At 46.5% G+C, this 26,965-nt stretch overlaps 1 protein-coding gene across 8 annotated transcripts in view; it reads left to right on the top strand.

The window, feature by feature from the left end:
• The first annotated feature begins 445 nt into the window (after window positions 1-445).
• LOC132455174 (NACHT, LRR and PYD domains-containing protein 3-like) overlaps window positions 446-26,965 on the top strand; it is an 82,045-nt gene continuing 55,525 nt past the window's right edge. For 3 of the 8 annotated variants that reach the window (XR_009525117.1, XR_009525116.1, XR_009525115.1), the window contains exons 1-9: window positions 461-808; window positions 1,381-1,469; window positions 1,621-1,752; window positions 1,834-1,950; window positions 2,132-2,204; window positions 11,540-11,768; window positions 12,298-14,068; window positions 21,528-21,698; window positions 22,382-22,555. Coding sequence is in view for 1 of the 8 variants with exons in the window: in XM_060048962.1 (XP_059904945.1) it covers window positions 1,387-1,469; window positions 1,621-1,752; window positions 1,834-1,950; window positions 2,132-2,204; window positions 11,540-11,768; window positions 12,298-14,068; window positions 21,528-21,698; window positions 22,382-22,555 (2,750 nt within the window). In the remaining 7 variants the exon portion in view is untranslated. Of the gene's footprint in view, window positions 809-1,380; window positions 1,470-1,620; window positions 1,753-1,833; window positions 1,951-2,131; window positions 2,205-11,539; window positions 11,769-12,297; window positions 14,069-21,527; window positions 21,699-22,381; window positions 22,556-26,965 lie in introns of all 8 variants that reach the window. The other 5 variants (XM_060048962.1, XR_009525119.1, XR_009525118.1 and 2 more) reach the window with 5 other exon arrangements.

Genomic DNA, 26,965 nt, shown 5'->3' with positions numbered 1-26,965 from the left:
GAACATTGGGGGCACCTGGGGGACCAGGAGAGAGGAGCTTTAAGGGCTGGGGACGGGGGAGACGCGAGGGAGGGCGGACCAGGAAGAGACGTGTTTTAACGAGACGTTTTCCCCACCAGGAGTAAGCCGGAGGCGTCGGGTGCTGTTTCCCCGCCGACCCAGAGGAAGGGCTGGACCAGGAGGTCCCGCGCCCTTATTCCCGATTACGGAAGAACCTTAGTTTATATGATTTCCCTTTTGTGACTGGTTTTCCAATAAAACCCGTTGCACCGCAACCCTGCTTCGTTCATTAATTCCCGAATCCCCGCCGCCGACGAAGGGGGTTGCCACACTACCATCAGTTTTGTTTTCACGCCTTCCACTGAAGGCTGCGATACTTTCGATTTTCCTAAAATCACATGACGCCAGCAGGCTCCTCCCCAGGATTTGCCACGTATTTATCTTAAACTTTCCACTGATAACAACAGACACAATAATTAATACTTAGCTTTACATAGCATGAAAACGTCAAGCATACAACCGAAAAGGAGACATTATAAACGAGCGTTCGCTTTTAAGCGCCACTGTTTACGTAGTGTCTGAAAGAGTTACTTGTTGTTCCACAACAGCCACATAACGGTGTCCTCATTTGCTATCACAGAGAGGGGGCGGTTCCTGTGAGGTATCCGAGGCTCTGATTGGCTGTCTGGATTTCCCAGCGCTTCAGGGTCAGCTTCTTGTCTGCTCGTATCTTCCACAGTGAGGAGCCATTAATCTCCGTCGGTGTTCAAAATACAGTTTGAATCATTTTCTCCACGGAAAAGATAAGGTAGGACTACACTTCACTACATTTGTAGTTTCTTTACATTATTGTTATATTACAATATTCAATAATGGGAAATGTTTCTACAATTGGATTCTTTTTTTTTTTTACGTTTCCGAAAGCATAGGGTTAGCTATGCTGTAACAAGATCAGAAAATATATCCAGATGGACCCTAGGCAAAAAGTTTGAGCATGTGAGCCCCAGATAAAAAGTTGTACAACTTTTTGGCGAGGGAGGGGGTGTGGCCGTTCAAAACTGTCCATGTCTGCCGTAACAGTTGAAAACCTGTTTACCTGCCTACTTCCGGTTTACGTGTGTGCCCAATTTGACATTTCTCAGCTGTTGACGTTTGGGGTTGTTGATTTCAGCGTTTTAACCCCATTCACTTTCCATATTAAAAACAATACATATAAAAAAATATTCAAAAACTATTATGGTTTAGTATTATGAAGTTACAATGATCTACTCTTTCAAAGAGACACTTCAGTGTCTCATCATAAGAGACATTTCAGTGTTGTCTGAAGTTCAAATGTCAAATAAAGTGATCAATGAGTTGTGTTTATGTCGGGGACGCCAGTCTACTATGAATGAGGAGAGAGGGGAGGGGGATCCTGCTTCTGAAACCACTCTATCTGGGGACCATGGCCACCAGAGCAAAGCTAAGAGGTAAGAAGAGGATTTCTAACTGTTTGAGAATGTTGTCCATCTCAGGGCTCAGCAGTAATATATCATGACACCATCATGAGTCAAAGCAAAATACAATGCAATCAATACAATAAATCAGGCATCCATAAAATCATGACTGTTGTTTTTTTAGAAGAGTTCAGCAAGAGACACCCGAATCCCCTGGACCCAGCGGTGTCTCCATGGAGAAGGACTGCTCCATGGCTAGACCTGTTGGGTTAAATGAAGGACAACCTTTCGTAGAAGGACAACCCCTTACGAAAAGGTGAGGATTTAGCCCAGAAATAATCAAATCAAACGTCATCCACAAATTTTAACTTTGAAACTGTGTGTGTTTTTCTCGAAGAGTCAAGCAGGAGAGAGCAGGCTCCCCTGGACCCAGCTGTGTCTCCTTGAATACTGATGATTCTAGGATTCATCCTCTTCAATGTAAAGAAGAGGCCCACTCCCCCGGAGAGGAGAGGTAGGGCTTAAGGGTTTAAGATAAAGACCAGCTGGTTGATAGCAAAATCTAATGATACCAATGTTTAGAAGTCAAGAGAAATACAATTGATCGTGTGTGTGTGTGTGTGTGTGTGTGTGTGTGTGTGTGTGTGTGTGTGTGTGTGTGTGTGTGTGTGTGTGTGTGTGTGTTTGTGTGTGAACAGACAGCACCAGGAGAGATCAAAGGTAACCAGTGCTCAGTCTTTACTGCAGCATCAAACAGAGCTGTTCAAGGTTTGTAAACCAACAAGACATTTGACATCAGCTCTACTTGAACTTTCAAAAGCATCTCTTGCGGTGCTTCTAGTCTCCAGGATGTCTTCCTTAGACCAGTGGGATGTGAATCTAGGACAGATAGTTAGAGTCATCAAAATAAATACTTACTAACAATACCAAGATAAGTTTAAAGACTCTCCTTGTAACATAAAATTCACTTGAAGCAAAATAAATACATTTCCTAAAGGTCTAGTGTGTAAAATCGAGCTGGCCATTAGCAGTGACGTTGCAGATTGCAGCCAACTGAATAAATCCCCGTCATCCATCTCTTTCCAACGAAAAAGATTTAGCCAAGTGTTAAAGGTCTCATGGCATGCTACTTTATGAATGCTTTTATATTGCTGTTAGTGGGCCCCTAATAAAGTACTTGAAGACGTTTAAGAAATTAAGCCATGGTGCAGAATTACAGCCACTACGAGCCTGTCTCACAATGAGCTTTCCACAAACGTGCTGTTTTCTTAAGGTGCGGACACACCAAAAGCGTATCCCGCGTACCATGTACGCGCGTAACGCAGCTCAAATGTTGCTTGACCATTTTGTGTCAAAAATGGTCCTACATACGCAGCTACGCGCCTGTGGCTGCGCTGGATTTAGGAGTCCGAGGAAGGAAACCCAAACACCGCCGTGTCTGGGTGCATGATACAGCTTGAATCGGGTTAGATTAAATAATCTCGGATATAAATAACAATAATCGGGTTAAATAACTTCACATGGTGTGTCTGGTGTGTTTCCAGCATTCGTAGTGTTGATCGGCAGAGAAATAGTCCGCCAAGACGTTGACGTTGCTTAGCAACCAGAGACTGTCCATGCAAGTGAACGGAGCGTTCACTCTTCGTCATAACTATCAAACCAAACATCCTTCACATTCACAGAGTGAACATTATGAAAGTAAAATGCACATTTCTCGCTAATTTTTTTTCCATAAACGCATTTAATGGCGTAACTATGTTACTATTTCCACCCAGAATAAAGAAAGATGTCGGCCGTATGCTTCTGTGCAAGGGTCACTACTCTCTGCCAGTGACGTCGGGTCAAGCTCCACGCTGATTGGCTATTGCGGCTAAGTATCACGCGTATGAGCGTAAAAAGTTCTATTTTTTGAACTCCTCGCGTACATCGCATATATGTACGCGCGTATATACACGCGTATATATACGCGCCTCATACGCCCCTAACGCGAGTAAAATGTTGCTTGGTACGCATGATACGCGTGTACGCACCTCATACGCGCGTAAACCAATGCTTCCCTATGGAAAAATTGCAGATTTTATACGCGTGGTACACGGGTAACGCGTTTGGTGTGGCCGTACCTTTAGAGGCGAGTCAAGGTGGAGGTTTGGGGTGTGGCCCTGAGCAGCTTGCGGCCACGGTACCATGCGCTTGTGTTTACAGTTGATGTATCGCAATGGCGAGGTGCACACACCTTTTGGCCTTGTTCTTTAAATATTCTAGAACACTCCGGGTGCTCTGGCGGCAGTCCTGGAGCTCTATATCTAAATAATATCATATTATACATAGATATCTATATCATCTAATAGATATTATCAGGGCCAAAAGCTGTGTGCGTCTCCAGACGATATTATGAATCCCAACATCTGTGTCGGGTTCTCCGACGTCTCTGGTTCTTCCACTTCCACATCAATCTGAAGTAGACTGAACCACGAAATGGAGGAGGAAGGGATTGGTGCCCGCGATTGTCTCCCGCTGGAGCCGGGAGACAATCGAGCGCCGAGCGCACGTGGCGGTGGTGCCTCGGCAGCGGGCAGTGGGACTCCGGCGGGAGACAATCGCGGGCAACAATCCCTTTCTCCTCCATGTCGCGGTTCATGTACTTAAGGGAGTCAAAACCAAAGTTTCTTTCCCCCAATACCTTCTCAAACATGGCTGAGATAACCTCCATTACGAGTCTCGTTGTGGAAATACCAGACGTCAGAGAACCCGACGTGTTATGCGCCATAACACCAACAGCAGAACGGTTATCAAAATAACAACAACACTGTACAACACTTGCGCTACAGTGTGTGTATCCATCACACACACTGTGGCATCCCGCCCCATAAACCTCGGCCCGGGCGGGTCCGAGGTGAGGTGGTGGACGACATATACCGCTGCCACCCACCGACCGGCGACAGAGAGCACCACTTCTCTCTCTCTAATCAGCGTGATTGGGGGACACCTGCTGGATGGTACCGGAGCCATGTTAAAAGGGCCATGAGGACAGACAGAAGGGGCCGGGAACCACGGAGAGCGAGGAAGCCCACGAGACGACGACCCATTAGAGGCTCACGGAGACCCTAAGTCGTTCTTGTTAATGGACCCTGTATACCCCGGTTTTCCTATGAATAAATGCCAAGCACGGCTAGAACCCTGACTAATCGACTCATTTGTACCTGGAACCCGCCCCACCGAGCACCGGGTTACCACATATGGTGGAGAATACAGGCAATCTAAGAACCGACTACAACCCCACGGTAGACGACCCACCGAACCAGCAGACCCCGGACGAAACCACACCCGCCGCCGCCCTGCGACAACAGCAAGCGCTGGTGCAAGCCGCGGCCCTGCAGTGGGAGACCACGGAGAGCCTTGCCCTGCTCCGTGAGGCCGTACTACGGCTCACTCAGCACGCCGTCCGCGAAGCACCAACCGCCGCCCCAACCAGCCGGCTCACCAAGCTCGGCCTTGATGACGACGTGGAGGCGTACCTGGAGACGTTTGAGCGGACCGCCCAGAGGGAAAGTTGGCCGGAGGAACAATGGGCCCACATCGTGGCACCGTTCCTCACCGGACCCGCACAACAGGCGAGCCAAGACCTACCAGCCGAGACGGCCCGACAGTACCCCGCCCTCAAGCAGGCGATCCTGGCCTACTACGGCCACAACCTCGCGGCCCGCGCCCAGCGAATCCACGACTTGCGATTTGACGTCCGGGGGGCAGTCCGAACACAGATCGCTCAGCACGCACGCCTGGCGAAAAGGTGGCTGGCGACAGGGGAGGGGCCCAGTCCTGATCGACAACACCATCCGGCAGCTACCACTGGGCGCTCGGAGAGTACTGGCCCACCAACATCCCGACACAGTGGATGACCTCGTGAAGCAGCTGGAGAACTGGCAGGTGGCCCAGCAGCTAAGCGCCGGCACCGGGACCAGTCCGCGGCCGACCGAAACCCGCCGAGACCGACGGGGACCCACGACCGGGGCCCCGGCACCACCACCAGACTCGCCGACACGGGCTCAGGGGAGCCGCGAGGGGAGGCGGTGCTATGAGTGTGGCCAGGCCGGCCACATAGCCCGCTATTGCCCCGGAGACCGGGATGTTTCGATGCCGTCGGCGTACGCAGGCGAGGGGACGAGCCGGCCCTGCCTGCTGGCGACCTGCTGGACACGGGAACGACCGGGAGCCCAACCATCCCCGTGCGGGTCATGAATACGGACACACAGGCCCTACTGGACACCGGCAGCGTAGTCACCCTTCTCCGCCCCGACCTGGCAGGTGGAAAGGAGGGGGGGCCCCTGGAGGTGGCCTGCGTGCACGGGGACACACGGATCTACAAGACCTGCCATGTGGTCGTCCGGACGCCGCATGGCGTGTTCACGGCGCGGGCGGGGATCGTACCGCACCTCCCGGTACCGCTCCTAATTGGCAGAGATTGCCCAATATTCCACCGGCTGTGGGACCCGGAGCGGGAAGGCCGGGGAAGGAGAGAGCCTCCCTGCCGAGAGGGGAGGGGAGCTCGGCAAGCCTGCGGGGCCGCGCGGATCCCAGCATCTCCCAGGGAGTCGACGGCAGAGGACCAGGGTTCCGACGGGAACGGTCCCTCACCACCGGGATCCCCGATCTCCTCAGGGGGAGGAGGGACCGGCTCAACGGGCCCCCACCACGACAGCCCGGACACCCTCACCGCGTCTGAGCCACCGAGTTCTCAGACTTCTTCCCTGTGAGGGGGGGGAGCTTGGACCGTCCAGGCCAGTTCGCCAGCGCCCAGCTCCAAGACGAGGCCCTGAAACACGCCTGGAGCCATGTGTTGGCCCACGATGGACAGACTCGAGACTCGGTGAGTCACCTACCGCACCCACATTTTAGCACTAGGGGGGGGCTAATATATAGGGTAGTGGAAGGAGAGGGGGGAGTCATGGAACAGCTTGTAGTCCCTAGAGCGTATGTAAGTAAGATCCTGTTTATGGCCCACACCCACCTCCTGGGAGCCCATCTGGGCATGGACAAGACCAGAGACCGGGTCCTAGCGAGATTCTATTGGCCAGGGGTGAAGAAGGATGTAGAGCGGTACTGTCAGGGATGTCCCGAGTGCCAGAGGGTAGCGCCGAGAACTTCTGTCCGCAACCCCCTCATCCCCATGCCGATCATCGAGACCCCGATTGACCGGATAGCTTTGGACATTGTGGGCCCCCTACCCAAGACCAGCCGGGGTCACCGATATATCCTGGTCCTCGTGGACTACGCCACCCGGTACCCCGAGGCTTTACCCCTTCGCGCAGCCACCGCGAAGGCGGTCGCCAGGGAGCTCATGATGCTGTTTAGCCGGGTGGGGATCGCGAAAGAGGTACTAACGGATCAGGGTTCGTGCTTCATGTCCCGTGTAATGACGGAACTGCTCAGACTCCTCCAGGTGAAGCAGCTCTGGACCTCAGTTTACCACCCCCAGACGGATGGCCTGGTTGAGCGTTTTAATAAAACGCTCAAGCAAATGCTAAAGAAGGCCATGGACGCAGACGGAAAAAATTGGGACCAGCTGTTGCCGCATGTCCTGTTTGCCATCCGGGAGGTGCCACAGGCGTCCACAGGGTTCTCGCCGTTCGAGCTGCTGTACGGACGAAGGCCCCGCGGCCTCCTAGACCTGGCCAAGGAGGCATGGGAGAGCCAGCCGTCCCCCCATCGCACTACTCTGGACCACGTCGAACAGGTGAGGGACCGCATGGCCCGGGTTTGGCCTATCGTCCGGGGACACCTCCGACAAGCCCAGCAGTCCCAAGCTAGGGTTTACAACCGGGGGGCCCAGCTGCGGACCTTCCAAACCGGCGACCTGGTCCTGGTCCTGGTGCCCACGGCGGAGTGTAAATTCCTCGCCAAATGGCAGGGGCCCTACGAGGTGGTAGAACGGGTGGGTGAGGTCAACTACCGGGTTCGACAACCCAGGAGGCGGAAGCCGACCCAGTTGTACCATATTAATATCCTGAAACAGTGGAGAGGAGGAGGAGAACCCCCGAACCCGGCTCCCCTGGCGTTGTCGGCCCGCCGCGAGATCCCAGTGGTTCCGGTTGGAGGGGACCTCAGCCCGGCCCAGAAGCAGGATCTCGCCACCATCATCCTGCAGCACCGGGACGTATTCTCGGAGGTGCCCGGGACTGGCCCCAACCTCGCACAAAGAAGCAGGTGAAGTCGTTTCTGGGTTTGGTCGGGTATTACCAGCGGTTTATCCCCGGTTTTGCCACGCTGGCAAGCCCGCTGAACGACATGACCCGGAAGGCCCTGCCCGATCGGATTGCCTGGTCCGAGGCAGCCGACCAGGCCTTCGGGACGCTCCGGGAGGCCCTATGCTCCGAGCCGGTGCTCATAATCCCAGATTTTGCTTCCCCCCTTATTGTGCATACAGACGCTTCGGAGGTGGGGATGGGGGGCGTCCTCTCCCAAGTCCGGGCAGGAGACGAGCACCCCATCACATACATCAGCCGGAAGCTTCTGCCTAACGAGAAGAACTATTCGACCGTAGAGAAAGAGGCCCTGGCCATAAAGTGGACCCTCGATAAGTTGCGTTATTATCTCCTGGGTAGGGAGTTCACCTTGGTCACCGACCACGCGCCCCTGACCTGGATGGCCGGGGCCAAGGACACCAACGCCCGGGTGACGCGGTGGTTGCTGGCCCTCCAGGACTTCCGTTTTAGGGTGGACCACAGACCGGGCAGGGAACACGCCAACGCCGACGCCCTTTCCCGACGGGACAACTGCCTGGGCGGGTTCCCCGGCGACCAGAGGCCAGAGCAAGCGGTGGAGGAGTGTGGCATCCCGCCCCATAAACCTCGGCCCGGGCGGGTCCTAGGTGAGGTGGTGGACGGCATATACCGCCGCCACCCACCGACCGGCGACAGAGAGCACCACTTCTCTCTCCCTAATCAGCGTGATTGGGGGACACCTGCTGGATGGTACCGGAGCCATGTTAAAAGGGCCATGAGGACAGACAGAAGGGGCCGGGAACCACGGAGAGCGAGGAAGCTCACGAGACGACGACCCATTAGAGGCTCACGGAGACCCTAAGTCGTTCTTGTTAATGGACCCTGTATACCCCGGTTTTCCTATGAATAAATGCCAAGCACGGCTAGAACCCTGACTAATCGACTCATTTGTACCTGGAACCCGCCCCACCGAGCACCGGGTTACCACAACACACATGTGGCGCTCGCACGGTCGTAGCTCAATGTCTCATTAGCAGCCAAATTCTCTGGGCAGGCAAGGCAGAGAAATGGGAGATAACTTCGCCCCTTATGATGACATATTGGGCCAAATTCGAAATCGGAGCGTCTGAGCTTTCATTTTTCAAAGGCGGAGCTGGAAACTAAGTGCTCATTTTACGCCATTTCTAGCTATTGGGGACCATAGGCAGGCTAGGGGAACTTATATTTATGTTAGAAAACCTCATTAAGTGATTTTCATGCCATGGGTCCTCTAAGTAATATGGTTCCTTGATAGCTTGATTTGTAGTAAAACAAAAGTAAAACTTCACAAAGTTCATAGAATACCTTCAAAGAACTATTCACCCAAAACTATTTTTTTTTTAGATGTGTTCTTTCTAAAGCCGTTTGTCCGTTCTGGGCTACTGTTGAAACTAGCAGTGCAACTGCGGACCCACTCCATCTGTAAATATAAAGTTCCATTCTGAGGTAACAAAACACAACGATTCTTTTTTTCAAGTGATTAAAAAACAAATAAAAGATATTTAGGGAACGAACAAACGAGAATTCGGACACTACGCTGAACATTTCTAAACGTCATTTGCGTCAGTAAATGCGCCGGGTATTTCTGTGACGCAGACAGATGCAACCACATCATGTAAACAAACCGGCAACTCACGAGGAAAGCTGGAGGTTGTATTGATGTTGAATGTTACATTTCCTTGTTCAAGTTTATTTTAAATTAATTTTGAATGTTAAATATTCTATGTTAAATCCCAAATAAATTGTTGAAATTTCTAAACGAAAGCCGGAGTCTCCATCATCAAATGTGTTTCGTTTTCACGGTTATTCAGCTTCTTCTTCTCCTCCGGAAAAACACGACCGCATTTCATTGTGGTATACGGGTATATGTGGTAAACTGTTTAGTGTTGCAATTGTTCATTGTTGCACATTAGATAATACAATTAAAAAAAAAAACAGTCTGAGCCAATGTTATTTATTTTTATTTCTACATTTCAGAATCTTTATATTTTTGAGCAGAATTCTAGCTTTGTAATGTCTAATGTTCCTATTGTAAAAAGCACAAAAGTGTGTTATGAACAACTTGAAGCACATGTTATGAAGCACATTTATATTTAGCATTTTGATTTCTTACTGTACCAAAAATGAACCGAACCTTGACCTCAAAAACCGAGGTACGTACCGAACCGAGATTTTTGTGTACCGTTACACCCCTATTATGAATATAATATTCAATTTCTGCCATGCCCATTCTGCTATGCACATTTAATGCCTCTGACAACCACTTCAAAAATAAATATAAATAATATATGATGTTAAAGTTAACAAATAAACGTAATAAACCAGATAACATGTTTTTGAAGCTGTTTGCTGTAAATAGCTTTTAGGAAAGAAATCTTGCTTGCCACTATTCCCCTCTGTTTTAGTCCCTTCAAAATGTGCTGTTTCTGGTGTCTGTATGCAAATGAGCTGCTGCCCATTGCATACAAATGAGCTGTCCAGAGTGAACCGCTTTATGGAGGAGAAGTTATTGTTGCTGTTTGCAGACTCCAGGAGCTCTATATATATATAATGTGATATTATATAGTATAATAATAATAATAATATTAATAATAATGATAATATTATATGATATAATATATAGGTATCTTTATAATATAATATCTAATATCACGGCCAAAAGCTATGTGCGCCTCGGATGATATTATGAATCAGACGTCTCTTCCACTCTCCCTCCGGTACTTCCACTACAAGTAAAGACTCATAGTTGGGAGTTATCTTGGCCATGGTTGAGAAGAAATGGGGGAAAAGAACTTTGGCTTTGACTCTCTGAAGTTCAGATTGAAGCGAGACATGAAGATTGTACTCCCGGGGCGGCAGTTCGGTAGCTCCGCCGGTCTCCCTGCCAGGCAGCCACATGGCAAACTGACAATTAGACATTTATTTTTTATGGAATCTCCCTGCTATTAAAGTGTGCGAATATCTCTGCCCAGCGCTCGTCCGCTGGTCCCCAAAATCGTATCAATGCTCTGATTGGAGGGGACCGGGCCGTGGGTGGTAACATTCAAATGTGCCTGCTTCCGACGTAGGAGTAGGCGCTGAAACTGACTTGCTCGTTTGGTAACTGTAGGCGGGGTACTTCACAAATGCATATCTCACTCAAAAAAGCATGAAGACCCATTTTTAAAAAAAACAAAAAACAAATTAGACCTAAAACAACACCCCAAATCCCAAGTGCGGTTTTCATAATTTGTCCATTTTAATAAAGAAAAAAGTCAGTTTGGGAGTGTCCGTGACACGCTTGATTGACATCTACCTGTGCACACCTCATTCCAATAGCTCCAGAGCCATTTAGAGATGATTTAGACAAAAATCACTGATCATACATAGCTCTCTTTTTCACTGCCCGTTCAAGGTTGGACTGTATATTCCCTTGCCTTTAATCCTCTTTGCATTGTGTAAAATGAACCGAAGCGTAATGGAGGGGTAATTTATGTTCCGCCGTAACGGCTTGGCACCGCAAACGCCCACCTTCCTTCCCACAATGCCTTACCCCATGCGAAAACACGCCCAATACATAATGTATTATCATTGATCTATTCATTTATCGTATTATGTTTAGGAAACAAATATCCATAGTATTAGGATCAACTGTAGATCCTAGTGGGGACGTTTTAACGATGAACCCAAAGAGCTTACTACTGGAATTACCACAACTCTTGGACAATATTCCATAAATACAGAGGCCCATCCATATCATTATTTAAAATGCTTTTGCTATAGCACTTTATTTGCACTTTTTTTTAAATAAAAGAAATATTATGGTTTTGATGTCCTCAGTTATGAGTGATGTTTATTCTGTTCCAGAGGGCTGAGGAGGACGCACACACTTTTCTAGACAAGAGGCTGAAGAAGCTGTGGAGGGTACTTTTCCCAGATCTCCCACAAGGCTCAGAGAGTCAGAGCGAGAAGGAGGAAGAGATGGATGTTAAGAGAAAGGAGCAGTTGAGGCTTGCCATAAAGGGAGTGGTAGACATCGCAAAGCTCTGCCTGATGGAAATGAACCAGGAGGAACTGGCCGACAAACTGTGGAGCGGTAAGAGGCTCTTATTTTTATAACAGTAGATACTCTTATTTTGAAAAACAAAGTGGTAAGGAACTTATTGTGAAAACAATAGGGACAAAGAACATTGTATGCCATTCTGGAAAGGTGCAAACTGAACTAAATAAGGTCAACATTTCTACAGCTATAACTTTCCCTGTGGAGTTATCTTTCCTATTGGAGGCTCAAAGGTTTGATCAAGATATGTAGGTTTGTTGTGGGGGGTATCAGGTTAAAAGTTTGATCCAGATATGAAGGGTTATTGAGGCTCTATAACTAACTGCAGATCCACAGCTGAATAGATGGAAGAGATGTATCAGTATCTTTTATTATCAGCATAGCAAGTCACTTCCCACTGATACACAACAATGATGAGCACTACATAGCAAGACATGGATATAATAAAAAATGCAACTATCATTACACCAATCATATTGTGGAAGTATTAAAATAATCTGGAATATAATAATCCAGTAATTATTGAGATGTATCCACTAATATCTTTTGTTGTTTTTTCTTTTAGAAACTGTTGCTGTAGAGTGCCAAGGCAAAATCAAGTCTCATCTGAAGAAGGTGTCCGGCTGTGTGTTTGAGGGACAGTCAACAGGTCTGAATGACTTCTACATAGAGCTTTGCATCACAGAGACAGGCTGTAGAGAGGTCAACAAGGAGCATGAGGTCAGAATGATGGAAACAGCTTCCAGAAAACCAGCTGACGAGGAAACAGCAATCAAATGTGAGGACATCTTTAAACCCTTACCTGGAAAAGATCCACCAATCAGAACAATAATGACAACTGGAGTGGCCGGCATTGGTAAAACCGTCTTAACACATAAGTTCACTCTGGACTGGGCTGAAGGCAAAACCAACCACGACATACACTTCACATTTCCCATCACTTTCAGAGAGCTGAATTTACTGAAAGGGAAAGAGTTTAGTTTGCTAGAACTTCTGCATTACTTCTTTATTGTGACCAAAGAAGCAGGAATCTGCAGATATGACCGGTTCCAGGTTGTCTTCATCTTGGATGGTCTGGATGAGTGTCGACTTCCTCTGGACTTCCAGAACAACCCAATCTTGACTGATGTCACAGAGTCAGCCTCGGTAGATGTGCTGCTGACAAACCTCATCAGAGGCGACCTGCTTCCCTCTGCTCGCATTTGGATAACCACGCGCCCTGTGGCAGCCGATCAGATCCCTGCTGAGTGTGTTGACATGGTGACAGTGGTGAGAGGGTTCACTGACCTGCAGAAGGAGGAGTACTTTAGGAAGAGATTCAAAAAGGAGATGCAAGCCAGCACAACCATCGCCCACATCATGACATCACGAAGCCTCCAAATTATGTGTAACGTCCCAGTCTGCTGTTGGATCACGGCTACAGTTCTGGAGCACTTCTTCAAAACATCCCAGAGTGGAGAAGAGATGCCCAAGACCCTGACTGAGATTTATATCCAGTTCCTGAGGGTTCAATCCATCCAAGGCGACAGGAAGTACATTGGAAGAGCTAGAACAAATCCACAGTGGAGTTCAGAGACCAGGAAGATAATTGTATCTCTTGGAAAACTGGCCTTTAACCAGCTGAAGAAAGGCAACCTGATTTTCTACGAGGCAGACCTGGTAGAGTGTGGCATTGATATCCAAGCAGCCTCAGTGTACTCAGGATTGTTCACCCAGATCTTTAAGGAGGAGTGTGGTCTCTACCACGACAAGGTGTTCTGCTTTGTCCATCTGAGCATCCAGGAGTTTCTGGCTGCCCTATATGTCTTGCTGTCCTTCAACAAAAATGGTGTCAATCTGATCACAGAATCAAAACGTCATCAATGGGAGGTTCCTTTCCTCTGGCTCTGCAAGGATGCCTTGAACATGGCCTTACAGAGTAATAACGGACACCTGGACTTGTTCCTCCGCTTCATCCTTGGTCTCTCTCTGGAGACCAATCAGATTATCCTAGGAGGTCTGCTAGGAAAGACAGAAGGTAGTTTATCTATCCAAAATAGTACAGTGTTGTACATCAAGGAGAAGTTAGATGATGATCTCTCTCCAGAGAAATGCATCAATCTGTTCTACTGTCTGAATGAGATGAACGACAATTCTCTAGTGGAGGAGATCCAACAGTGCTTGACATCAGGAGGATTCTCCACAAAATCGCTCTCCCTTACTCAATGGTCAGCTCTGGCCTTCATTTTACTGTCATCAGAAGAGGAGCTGGAAGTGTTGGATCTGAAGAAATACACTGTTTCAGAGGAGGGTCTTCTGAGGCTGCTGCCAGCGGTCAAAGCCTCCAAAACATCTCTGTAAGTGTACATGCAATACAATGCACGCAACGTAATATACATAATACCAGAATATTAAAGTTCTAATAATACACAAAACATCTCTTTAGGGGTGCTACCAACATGTATTATAATTAGGGTTGCAAAATTCTGGGAATTTTCAAAGTTGGAAACTTTCCATGGGAATTAACGGGAATTTATGGGAATTAGAATAGAATAGAAGCTTTATTTGTCATTGGGTTAAATACAGTTTATTTACACAACGAAATTAAGGGGCAGATCTTGTTCAGTGCTTAACGGAAATTTATGCGAATAAACGGGAATAAACCGGGAATTTACAAAATTTAAGGTTGGCTCTTAAACCTGAGCGCCCCCGGGGGCGGGGGCAGCTGCGCCAACGTGTGCTGTCAACAGCACCACCATGCTCCAACATGTCCATGGTGCATACCCACGTAACAGGAAGAAGCTCGGCTGAGCCCATGATAACCATTTTTACCTAAACAAAACACAATTCTAACACCAAGCAACTGAATGAGCCCATAGCAAAACACGCAAAACGTGCATGCGCGCATTGGCCGCTGCAGATTTCGCTATTTCATGCCACCCAAACAAACTATCTGTCATATGAAAGCTGAGGCTCCACAGATTCCAATGATATTCCATATCTCTCATCACTCAACGACGAAAACTCACTGAACTAGCAGCCAAAGAAGAGCAAAATAAACAAAACAAATAAAAAACGTTATACAGTGTGATACTTTTGATTGGCAAATTGTGTTCTTTTACATGGATTTCGGTACCTCGATTTGACTGTACCTCGACTCTCTTCGCTCAGACGGTTCGAGAGAGGGGTCAATCATCCAAATTGACCAATGTATGCCCAAGATATCTTGGGTATATCCAGCACTGGCATGACAGCCCTTAGTGTATATAGTTAGTTTTAGTTTGTTAGTTATATTTGTTCAAAGTTGCTGCCAGCGTGTTTATATATATATATATATATATATATATATATATATATATAAATATGGAATGGAATGAATACCTGTAGTGATATGTCAGTGAAATAAAATTAGTTTTACAGTCTGGTACCTTAGAAAGGTCAAATGGCACTGATACTACTAAAACCTGTCTAAAATCACTTTATTCACTTTATTCGCATTTATCCTGGAACAGGGTACTCATCAGATGTTGTTATATGTTTCCCTTACGGTTCTGGGCTACTATCCCATAGTTTCAAGGTGGTATTCACTGTAAATAATGTGTTTTCTGTAGGCGTAAATTGAAAATTGACATTTCTTACTATATTCTATCTGAATTTACCGTATTTTCCGCACTATAAGGCGCACCGGATTATAAGGCGCACCTTCAATGAATGGCCTATTTTAGAGCTTTTTTCATATATAGGGCGCACCGGATTATAAGGCGCATTGAATAGACGATACTGCAGTCAAACGTTTGACTGGGGTTGCGTTATGCATCGACTAGACCGAGCTGTACTAAAGGGAATGTCAACAAAACAGTCAGATAAAGTCAAACTTTATTAAGCGTTCTGACAACTCCGTTCACTCCCATGGTAACGATGTTCAAACGTTAATGTGCATATTAACAATATCTCCCAGGATTGTTCAGTTGTAAACACGTAAAAGAAACACAGTCTGATACCGCTAATTCAAACGTTAGTGCATAACTCAACATTGTTCAGTTACGTATAACACGTAAAGCTCACTTTTTCAGTTCATTCCCCGTCCACGAATCCCTCGAATTCTTCTTCTTCAGTGTCCGAATTGAACAGTTGGGCGAGTACGGCATCCAACATGCTCAGCTCCCTCTTGTCATTATCCGAGTCAGTGTCACTACTGTTGCCTGGCAGTTCAGTGATTATTCCTGCCTTCGTGAAAGCTCGGACCACAGTTGAGACTGATATATCAACCCAGGCCCCGTCCCCATGAAGCCGATTTCTTGGTGAAACCGCATAAGTCTTGTGCGTTTCGGCCGACTGTCCAGACGGAGCGGGCGAATCCGGTGCCGGAAACCACACATTTCTGAAACCACCCTCGGTGGTGGTTTCAAATCTATCCGGACCTATGCGGTTTCGTGTTAGGATTCGTGTGGACGCCTGTAACGCAATCGATGACATCATTAGCCCCCCACCAGCTGGGGGATGTCAGAGTTGCGTAGAATTTTTTATTTATTATTTTATTTGTATTATTTTTGTAGGTTTAAATAAAGCCTCTTGATAAATGTAATACCTAACTGTACATTAAAAAGTATTTCTGCTCAATTTAAAAGGTTGAATCTCCTTGTGACTGAATGTTTGTATACAGCGCGCAGGCTTGATGCGCTCCACTTTTTTCTGTGGAGAACCAGCGCCTTGAATATTTACTACAGCGTTTCTACAGCGCGATGCGGTTTCGAAATGACTCCGTCTTTACGGAGATATCCCTGAACCGCATAAATCGAAATCGGATCGTTTTCGCCTGTTTCGGCTCTGTGGGGACGCGGCCTAAATTTTCGTGTGTTCGGCATATATAAGGCGCTCCGGATTATAAGGCTCACTGTCGTTTTTTGAGAAAATTAAGTAAGGAATAATCACCGAGAGGCCGGGCAATAAACAGTTTGATATGCCCGGCTCGTGGACGGCTTACCGCCCGAGACGAAGTCGAGGGCGGTAACCTTCCGCGAGCCGGGCATATCAAACTGTTTATTGCCCTGCCTTGAGGTGATTATTCCGTTTATTCTACTTCGCGCCGGCCAACATAATAAAACAATTCATATGCTTTAATAATTAGCCTTTTTCTTATTCGTATTGCATGCTTATTAAATGTATGCTCTGTTTAATTTCATCTCCCTCGAAAAGTAGTTCCCTTTAGAACTACGGTGAATAACGTTAGCTCAACTGTAGGTAACGCGTTTCTAGCAACCACACAAGGCTGGATCTGATCTCACTAGTTTAACAACGTAGTTGTTACATTCGTATCAAGTCAGCTTTAATGACGATCGATCAAACATGCACTCCTTGGTTTGAAATGGACCTCATGTTTGAAATGTATGTGATAGAAAACGATACAAGCGGCGTATTGATCTACTGTGCTCAGTCAGCAGCAAGTAGAACCGACAAGTCAGCGGGCAATATGCCGGATTAATGCACCCCTCCCAGCCAATCAGAATCGAGCATTCTTAAATGAAGTAGAATAATGGCTTTTAAGTGCGCCTTATAGTGCAGAAAATACGGTACTCTGACACAATAACATCTATATTGATTCTGACACTTCTGCAGCCGCCTCACAGGTGTTACCTTCTTTTTTAAACCAACTATATTCATATAGCCCTTGTAGTTGTGGAGGCATACTCTATTCATTTTGGGCATGTCATTTTGGGCAGGAGGCCTGTGAAATAGGCCTAGGGCTTAACAGGGGACTTAAATATAGTAGGGGAAAATAAATTTTAGCATAATCTTGACTAACACAACCAGATTTCATGCAAGTAAACTTGAATGTCTATGCTACTCCTCAATCAGGCTAGCCCACTGCTTAGTGCAGGGCTATTGAGACCATGCCCCCTACAGCAGTGGAGGCTTCTCCATTGAGGAGAGGGAGGAAGATCCTCCCTAACATTGTTGAGAATAAAAAATGTAGATTGCCCAGACTATTGTAATGAATTAAAGCCCTTAAATATGACTACTTTATTGCCTTTGAATATATAATGTTCGTTTCCCTGGGTAAAGGGACATTAGCACCCCCTATCGCCTTTTGACAATTACTTCAGGGAGGAACGTCCTCCCTCCGCCTCCGTTGACTCCCATTCATTTTCCCGAAAGTACTGGCGGCCGGTGGATAACATGGGTTTCAATGGGCGAGAGGAGGAAAGTCCTCCTCTGAGTGGGTGGGACCTTAAGGGGTCTGATTCGCGCAAAAATCTATCCGTCTGCGCTATGAACCAATAAGTAGGATCCCTGGATGTTGAGCAGTGTTGCCAGATTGGTCCGATTTCCCACCCAATTGGGCTACTTTTAACCATGTTAGGCTGGAAGAATTATCATTGGGCGGGAAATCTGCCCAATCTGGCAACGCTGTCGATAACAAACCCGGTCTGCGTTGCCGCGGTGCTCAGTCTGAGAGACGCAGAGCAAGTGAAATCTGCGATAGCGAGATCCTAAATGCACAATGGAAACATTGGAAACGGAGGACATTGTTAACGTCTTATTACAAAAAGCATTCCATTCATTCAGTTACAGTGCTAAGTTAGCGACCAAAGAAAGAGGTAGACCACTTCCCAAAATCAAGGTCTCCAGAAGTAATGGCAACGTCAGTGTTGTGAGTGCTACATGGTTTGCTAGGTACGCAATGACTTACTGGTAGCATTACAAGCAATTGTAACAGAAAATAAACATAGCTAAATAACTTCAGTCAGTGAGGGCAAAAATAGGCCCAATGATAGGCCCAGATTTTTTTATTTACTTTTACAAATCAATAGTAGGCCTGATTTGACTAATATGCTTTGCATCCTTTCCTTCTCAAATTACAGTGATGCCACTGGTGGCTTTGTATACATTTTGTTCACATAACTCCCTCCCTTCTATTTTGTAGTTCACCAAAACACCCTGAAACAACTTGAGTCTCACATTCTTATGCCACCAAATACCAACAGTGCAAGCAGGCCAATGGCAACCAAGCGCGCAGTCCTTCCTCCCTCACTTTAAAAACGACCAGCCGCCACTGCCCTACAGGCACTGTGCAGTCCTCCATCACATGTGCACTGATGACTCCTAGAGCCCTGGACCACCATTTTGAACCCAGAGCATATTTAACTCAAAATTCATGTTTTTTTTCTTCAATGAAAGAATAAAATCATTAGAACTTGTTACATTTCTAGGGTTAGGGTTAGGGTAAGGCCAGCTGATTGTGGCCCAGCTGGCCTTACCAGCAGCCCCCCACCCTATAGTTTCTGTGATAACAGAATCAAAGATGAAATCGCAGAGTTGAGAATTAAAAAAGCTTGAGTACAGATTCCCTCTGGCCCTATTTAGTCAGTGCTAAAAGCTTACTTGAGATTTGAAAAGTAAGTAATGTGTTAATGTAAAGAATTAATTTGTTTGTAACAACTATAGCCGAGTCTTACAAATAATCAGACATTGTACAGTCTTGGAATGGTGTGTTTTCAACAACGATATACAACGATAAACAACGAATATAAATACAATTAAAGTAAAACTGGATATTTCAATCTGGACCTCCATTTTTTGGGTCTATGGGTCTAATGACAGTTATGAGGATGAGTATTAGAGCGAGAAAAGTGCAGCGTCATCTGCGGAAAATGGTCTGCAATGTTATCCTTTGTTTATCCAAATGACAGGCTCAGATTATATCCTATCATTATGGAAAAGTAGCCGAACCAGACAAATCTCGCAAGCTTTTGCTCTGCAGATAAGGTCTGGCTCCCTTTCCATACAAAAAGATTTCTGCCCGGTACTAGAAAGACTGACCAATCAAAATCATTGATCTAATATTATATGAGGCTGGATAAATACGATGGCGGATCAAGTCTCTCTCAAAGAGAAGTCTTGCTCTGAAATCTTGTTGTTGCAAGATAGTTCCCTATTGACATTACAATGTCAACTCTCCTTCACAAATCTTTAAGATAACAGTGAGCTATGCTTTCTGTAGTCCAGCACAACAAACTCTGCCCTCTCCAGCTCTCACTCACATTTTCACCGTTCTTGTCCTGCAACAACTCTCGCGAGACTCGGTTGGACACAATAACAAACAGACCATGATCAAACCAAATGTAAAGAAAAACGTAATATTTTCCTTAGGGATCCACTCCAGAATGTTAGAATGATAATGTTAGATGTGTCAGCGGCAAAAACAATAACTTTTAGGGGACATACATTGATGGGGGGCTATTGCCCCAGAGAATTACGTTGTAATTTGTGTTTTCGCTCAAGACTGGACAAATTAAAGGGGACATATTATGAAAACAGCACTTTTCCTGGGATTTGGGGTGATGGTTGATGGTGCTCCCACATGCATACAAACTTTGAAATAAGTCTGTACATGATTTTGAGTTTTTGATGAGTGAGATACGCATTTCTGGAAGCAGAGCGAGTCAGTTTTGGCGCCCCCTCCTACGTAGGAAGGGGGCTCATTTGAATTTTGCCTCCCACTTCCCCACTCCCCTCCAATCAGAGCATCGCTAAGATTTTGTGGACCAGCGGACGAGCAGCTCCGACGGGGGGAACTCGGCGCTAGCCCTGCAGCTAAGCTCCGGGAGTACAATCCCTTTCTCTGGCGCTGAGCTCACCCCGCCGCAGCTGCCGCCGAAGGGAAGTCGGGAGGCGGCAGCTGAGCTGCCGGACTGCCGCCGAGCTACCCCAGCCGGAGCTGCTCGTCCGCCGAAGCTGCTAGTCCACTGGAGCTGCCACCTAGCTTCGGCGCCAGTTCAGCTCCCGGAGTACACTGCCGGACTCCGGCCGGATGGCTTCAAAGGCGGCCGGCAGCTCCGGCGCGGGGAGCTGGGAGGCAGTCCGGCAGCTCAGCTCCCGGAGTACAATCCTTTTCTTCTCCATGTCGCGATTCATGGAGAGTCAATGCCAAAGTTCCTTCCCCCCAATTATTCTCAACCATGGCCGTGATATCCCCCACTACGAGTCTTTACTTGTGGAAGTAACAGAGATGTCAGACACAGTCTTATTATTCATAACATCATCTGAGGCACACATAGCTTTTGGCCTTGATATTAGATAGTATAGATAAATACCCATATATAATATTATTATTATGTTATATTATATTATATAGATATAGAGCTCCAGGAGTCAGCAAACGGCAACCATCCCTTCTCCTCCATGCTGTGGTTCAGTCGGACAGCTCATTGGTCAATGGGCAGCAGCTCATTTGCATCAACGCTACAGACACCAGAAACAACGCATTCTGAAGGGACTGAAACAGAGGGGAATAGCGGTAGACGACATTTTTTTTCCTAAAAGCTATTTCGAGCAAACAGCTTCAAAAACATGTTTTCTGGAACTCAAATACTATGCTTACTTGTTGGGAAAACACCATAATATGTCTCCTTTAAAAAAAATGTTTTCCACTTTATTCAAACACAAAATTAGAAGGCTGCCGAGTTTGCAAGAAACTGGGGGAAACCCTGCACACCTGTGATTGACAGGCAACATGGATGCCCCCAAACAATCAGTTTTGGGGGCATCCAGAGATGCCCTGATTCGTCAGAAATTAGCCTGGATCGGTCTAAAAATGGGCTCATTTAGAGGCAGGCACCGTCACCTAGAAGTTCTGACAAGACATTTCACTAATAGCTGACCGATGGCTATAGCAGTTCTAAGAAATAACCCTCAAATGATAGCCCTCTCAAATTATACCAATTAATATTACATACAGCACCTTTAAACCAATGAAGAATTTCTAATGCATTTGATGAAATTATATTGAATAATTCCTGTTTATTTTGTGTGAAGGCTGAATGTCTGTAAGCTGTCAGAGACATGCTGTGGAGCTCTGGCCTCAGTTCTCAGCTCAAACTGTAGGCTGAGGGAGCTGGACCTGAGTACCAATGATCTGCAGGATTCAGGAGTGAAGCTGCTCTCTGCTGGACTGGGGAGTCCACACTGTAAACTGGGAACACTCAGGTCAGTTTTACTCTAGTGCAAACTGTTACACCACAAAGTTCCATATCAGAAGACATTTAACACATGTCTTCTCGCTTGTCGGCTCGCTGACCCGCTTTAATTTGAAGCTCTGCCATAACCGAGTCGGCGTCGAACCAAGAGTGGATCTGAAAGCCACTGACTTGCTTCACCCAACATTTACCTGGATATATTTTTGATTTTTGAGAGTTATTTTAAATACTACCTGTGTTCAAACAAACTAAAATGTAAGAACATTTTCAAAAAACCTTGAGTCAACTAAATGTCCGTGCGGGAGAACATTTTTGAAATGTTACAGTGGAACTGGAAAGCATCAGGGTTGGGCAGTGCAACTTCTACATGGTTGGTTTTGTTATTTTATTAAATTCATGTTTTCACACATCATAATATCTCCTGCGCCCCCTGCAGTATCTTTGCGCTGCACACTTTGAATCACTTGCCTAAAACATGCTGCAACTTTGCATTAATAAATATCTGCATAAACATAAAATATAATAATAGTGATGGTTTCTCTCACAAGGCAAGGCAAACCTATTGCTAAAGCTAGCAAGCTTGTCACTTTGGGGGAGTGGCTTTGGAGGCCTGAAGGGAGTGATATGTGATAAATTATCTCAGAAATGATTTTGACATGATTACTATCATATTCCTGTTTATTTTGTGTGAAGTCTGAATGGCTGTCAGCTGTCGGAGAGATGCTGTCCAGCTCTGTCCACAGTCCTCAGCTCCAACTCCTCTAGTCTGAGAGAGCTGGACCTGAGTACCAATGATCTACAGGATACAGGAGTGAAGCTGGTCTCTGTTGGACTGGGGAGTCCACACTGTACACTGGAAACTTTAAGGTCAGTTTTACTCCAAGTTCGTTTTTTTACTCATCAGTTTCGTACCAGAAGAAATTTAAAACCTATAAACTATCTCCTCCTTGACGTTACAAATTATGTTTAACTATTTAAAGGTTGGGTATGGAATTCGCTTTTTTGGCCATTTTTGCAAAATTACTTGAAATCCTTATGATAACCCGCTTACAGCCACTGAGTTTGAAGTACTGACATGAAAATTAAACAAGTCAATCATCTGTGGAACGGGCAGGGCTCGAAAAACTCCAGCCAATCATTTCCATTGCCACCGAGTTGCATTGGACAGTAAGTACGTCAATCAAACGGTCGTACTGCACTCCCCCTCTCCCGCGCCCCGCGCGCGACCCCTTCGTGCAGTACTCGTGACCCAGAGCTCGTGACCCAGAGCAAGCTCCTGTTTGTTGTTATCCTGCGGTAGCTACTGGAACTAGTTAATCCACATTTGGACCTAGCAGTAGAAGACAATTTCCATGGCAGACAAGACGCCACCATCCCCACCACCACCACCACCACCAGCAAAGAGAAGAAAAACTCTTTTTCAGAGAGTAATTGATAATAAAAACGCTGAAAGAGAAAAACTGAAATCAAGAATTATCCTTGGCGCTGCTTTCGAACGTTGGCGGCAACTGAAGGACGAGAAGGGTCTAAAAACCGATGCTTGTGTGGCGGTTGACCTAGTTTCAAAGTTTATACCGTTTATACTCGGTAATACCGGTGTTGAGACGAGTGTATTACTCGGTGTGAAAATGTCCACACCGCGGCAACCCTAGTGAAAACCAGGACTTCCAATACAATTATATGAAACAAACATACATTTTCTAAAAAATAGTAATGATTTATGTGACCGTTTAATGTTTATAACATCTGGTGCAATAGCCGCGAGAACGTATTCTCAGCAGGGGGTGCTGGAAAAAAAAAACTCAGCCTGCACTAGACTCGCAACTCGTTACATTGATAAAAAAGATATATAGCAGCGCAGCTCGATTAGACCAGTGCATGCGCGCAGAGTTGAAAATCGATCGTTGTGTTCACTTCCTTCACACCATGGTTCACATCCAGCTGCTCACAGAACAAGTTTAGCGCACCACCGCTACCCTCACACTTTTTCATCTAACCTTTTTTCAGCACTAGGTCATATGAGCATTAAATAAATGCTGCGTCTGAAAATGCCTTGGACAGCAGCGAGGATGACTCGCTTTGCCACGGGCCGAAACAGTTCGGAGCGACCACAGCCAGAGCGAACACAGCGGGGCAGAGGAGTGTCAGGAATAGTCTTTGGTGTACACATCAGTACGGCCTATTTGCACTACTGTTTAGTGGCAATGCAGTGTTTTATTCTATGCCTTTTTATTTTCGTATATTATTTCAATGAATACAATTTATTTATTCATAAAAACAAGATCTGGTCTTCAAATCTTTTTTCCAAATATAGGTCGTCTTACAATGGGGTTTGTGTTTATATTCGGACCAATACGGTACAGCGGGCGCTCACATGACGTTAAGCATTTCCTGGTGCATAATCTGACGCTTCAGAACCCAAAATCCCGTTTCTCCCCGTTGACACGACAACACATAACCGGCGTTTTCAGAAATCTCCACTTTGGCCGGAGTTTTTAGAAATGATCGTTTTCTGTGATAAGACAGGGCCTCGGACAGGGGGTGTTGCAGCACCCCCAGCACCCCTACTTCCCGCGGTACTGGGTGCAACTTACAGCTGAACGTAGTGCCATGTTGTTAAACGAAAACCTACGCTAGCCTCGCTCGCTCTCGCGCATCTCTGTTCGCGCTCGTGCATGATTGTGCGTCCAGGTACTTGGAATGGGTGGAGTCAGAGTCAGCGTTGAAGGAGAGGGGACCATTTGAGTTGTGTATTTTCAAAATCTGCTGGCGTTTCGCAAATCCCATACCCAACCTTTAAGCAATAGCACACGAGAGGGAGTGCTGTTGTAATGAATAGCAGCACGGCTTTGATCGGTCGTAGGTATGAGGCCGTAGGCAGAGTGCCGAAGATAATCACAGGTGTATCTATTATGATTTGTTTGTTTATTTAATGATTTAATTGGCTCCACCAACACAAATAGATCCGCAACTGGACTGTCGATAGACGGTCTTCTTAATGGACTGAATGTCGATGTTTCTATTTTTGAGATTTAGCCAAGTCTGAAAGCAGTTCAAATGTTGTTTGCCGTAAGCAGTGTTTGTAATAAAGCTGTTAAAAAGAACGGCGTAAGGCAGGGAACCGCATTTAGCGGCCCGCGGGCCACATCCGGCCCGCGAGAGCCAAATGTCCGGCCCGCGCTGACCCATCGCATTCACATGTTATCCCCCCCCAAATATATATATTTTTTTTATAATTATAATATTTTGCCCTCATCCCACACCATCCACTTCACCGTTGACGTTAATGCGTGCATACGTAATGACGTGCGTCCCGCGTTTTCAATGCTGTCACTTTCCCGCTATCCGTCTGTCATCCCAGGGATTTACAACTTGGTCAAAAATCAACGGATTAAAAATTTATGAAAGAAACAACATGTCATTTGCCAAGAAAAGGAAGGTCGACCAGGAGAACTGCCAGTTTAAAACCGAATGGACCAATAAGTATTGTTTTTTTTTACCGGAGCATGCCAACGCAAAGCCCACATGCCTAATATGCATGCAGACCGTGGCTGTCATTAAATCGGACAACTTGAAGCGGCACTTTAACTGTTCGCATGCTGCAAGCTTTAATAGAAGTTTCCCAGAAACAACTGAGACACGCAAACAAAAGATCGAAAGCATGTTGGCATCATACAAGCGGTCAGTTTCAACAATATGCAAAACGGCATCGGCACAAGAGAGCGCAACAGCTGCTTCATTGCATGTTTCCTGGACGCTTGCTAAAGCTAAGAAGCCCTTTGCTGATGCAGAGTTGATTAAACAATGTGCAATTCACATGGCTGGTGAAGTCTTAAATCAGGAGGAAAAAATAAAAACAAAAGTTGTGGAGCTATTAAAGCAGGTGCCGCTGTCGGCAACCACAGCAACCAGAAGAGTGGAGGTTTTAGCGGAGGATTGCTTTTCCAGTCTACTCACCGATCTGAAGAAAGCCGAAGCCGGCATATCACTAGCCATCGACTCATCTTGTGACCGAACTGACATGGAACAGCTGTCCGTGTTCGCAAGATTTTTTGATGGAAAGATCTTCCGGGAGGAGCTGCTCTGTTTGCTCCCTCTGCACGGGCGCACTACCGGGGAAATCATCTTTAACGAACTAACACTGTTCTTCGAAAATAACGGCTTAGATGTCAGTAAAGTTGTGTCGGTTGTTACTGACGGGGCTCCGTCAATGGTGGGACGACGCCAGGGCTTAGTAAGCAGGCTTTCCGCCGTTAACCCAACACTACCGGCATTTCACTGCATTATTCACAAGTCAATTTTGTGCGCAAAACTGTGTGAGGAAATGAAAGAGAGGATGGATACTGTGACACGACTAGTGAACTTTGTCCGTGAGAGCTCTAGTCTGCAGCATCGCCTGTTCAGAGCATTGCTCGAGGAAATGTCAGCTGAACACAAAGATCTGTTGCTGCACAACGATGTTCGATGGCTGAGTAAAGGCCGTGTGTTGGAGAGGGTGTGCGACCTCCGTGATGAACTTGTGTCATTTTTATCCAGCCTGCAGAGCCCAAAAGCCCGCGAATTTCTGAGCTTTTTAACTGACGCCAAGGTGTTGGCAGATGTTAGTTTCTTGTGTGACATCATGTCTCATCTGAATCACCTTAACCTGCAGCTACAAGGCAAGAACCACACTGTTGCTGACATGCACGAAGCTATTGAAGCATTCCGGTCAAAGCTGCACCTTCTGGAGAGAGACATTCAAGGGAGAAAGTTGCACTTCCCACGTCTGCGTGAGCATTTGGAGAAGAACAAAATGCAGGAAGTTCCAGCAATGAAGGAGTTTGTGTCGAGCCTGGCAGAAAACTTCAAGGAACGATTTGAAAGCTCCCCGAAACTCTCAGGTGACATCCTCCTCTTCTTGAGACAGCCGTTTTCTGTGTCAGCTGACGGCGAGTGGACTGCAGAGGCCAAAAGGCTCGTGCCATCCACAGATGAGGCAGCTCTTCAGATGGAGGTCTTGGAAATGGGAACATCTGATTTGCTCAAAGCTCAACACAAGGAGTCACTGCTGTGTGACTTTTGGATCAACCTGGTTCCCCAAGCTCGTTTTAAAAACACCAGAGCTATTGCTATGCTGCTCCTCACAATGTTCCCCTCAACATACATCTGTGAATCAGCATTTTCTGCAATGAATGCCATCAAGAGCCAGGACAGAAACAGACTCTCAAATGCCCATCTTGGACAGTGCCTCAGGATTGCCACAACAGATTACAAGCCTGACATCAGAAAGGTTGCCTC

Source organism: Gadus macrocephalus, chromosome 4, assembly GCF_031168955.1.
Source record: "Gadus macrocephalus chromosome 4, ASM3116895v1".
Lineage (NCBI taxonomy): Eukaryota > Metazoa > Chordata > Actinopteri > Gadiformes > Gadidae > Gadus > Gadus macrocephalus.
This window is presented reverse-complemented; position numbering and strand designations above follow the sequence as displayed.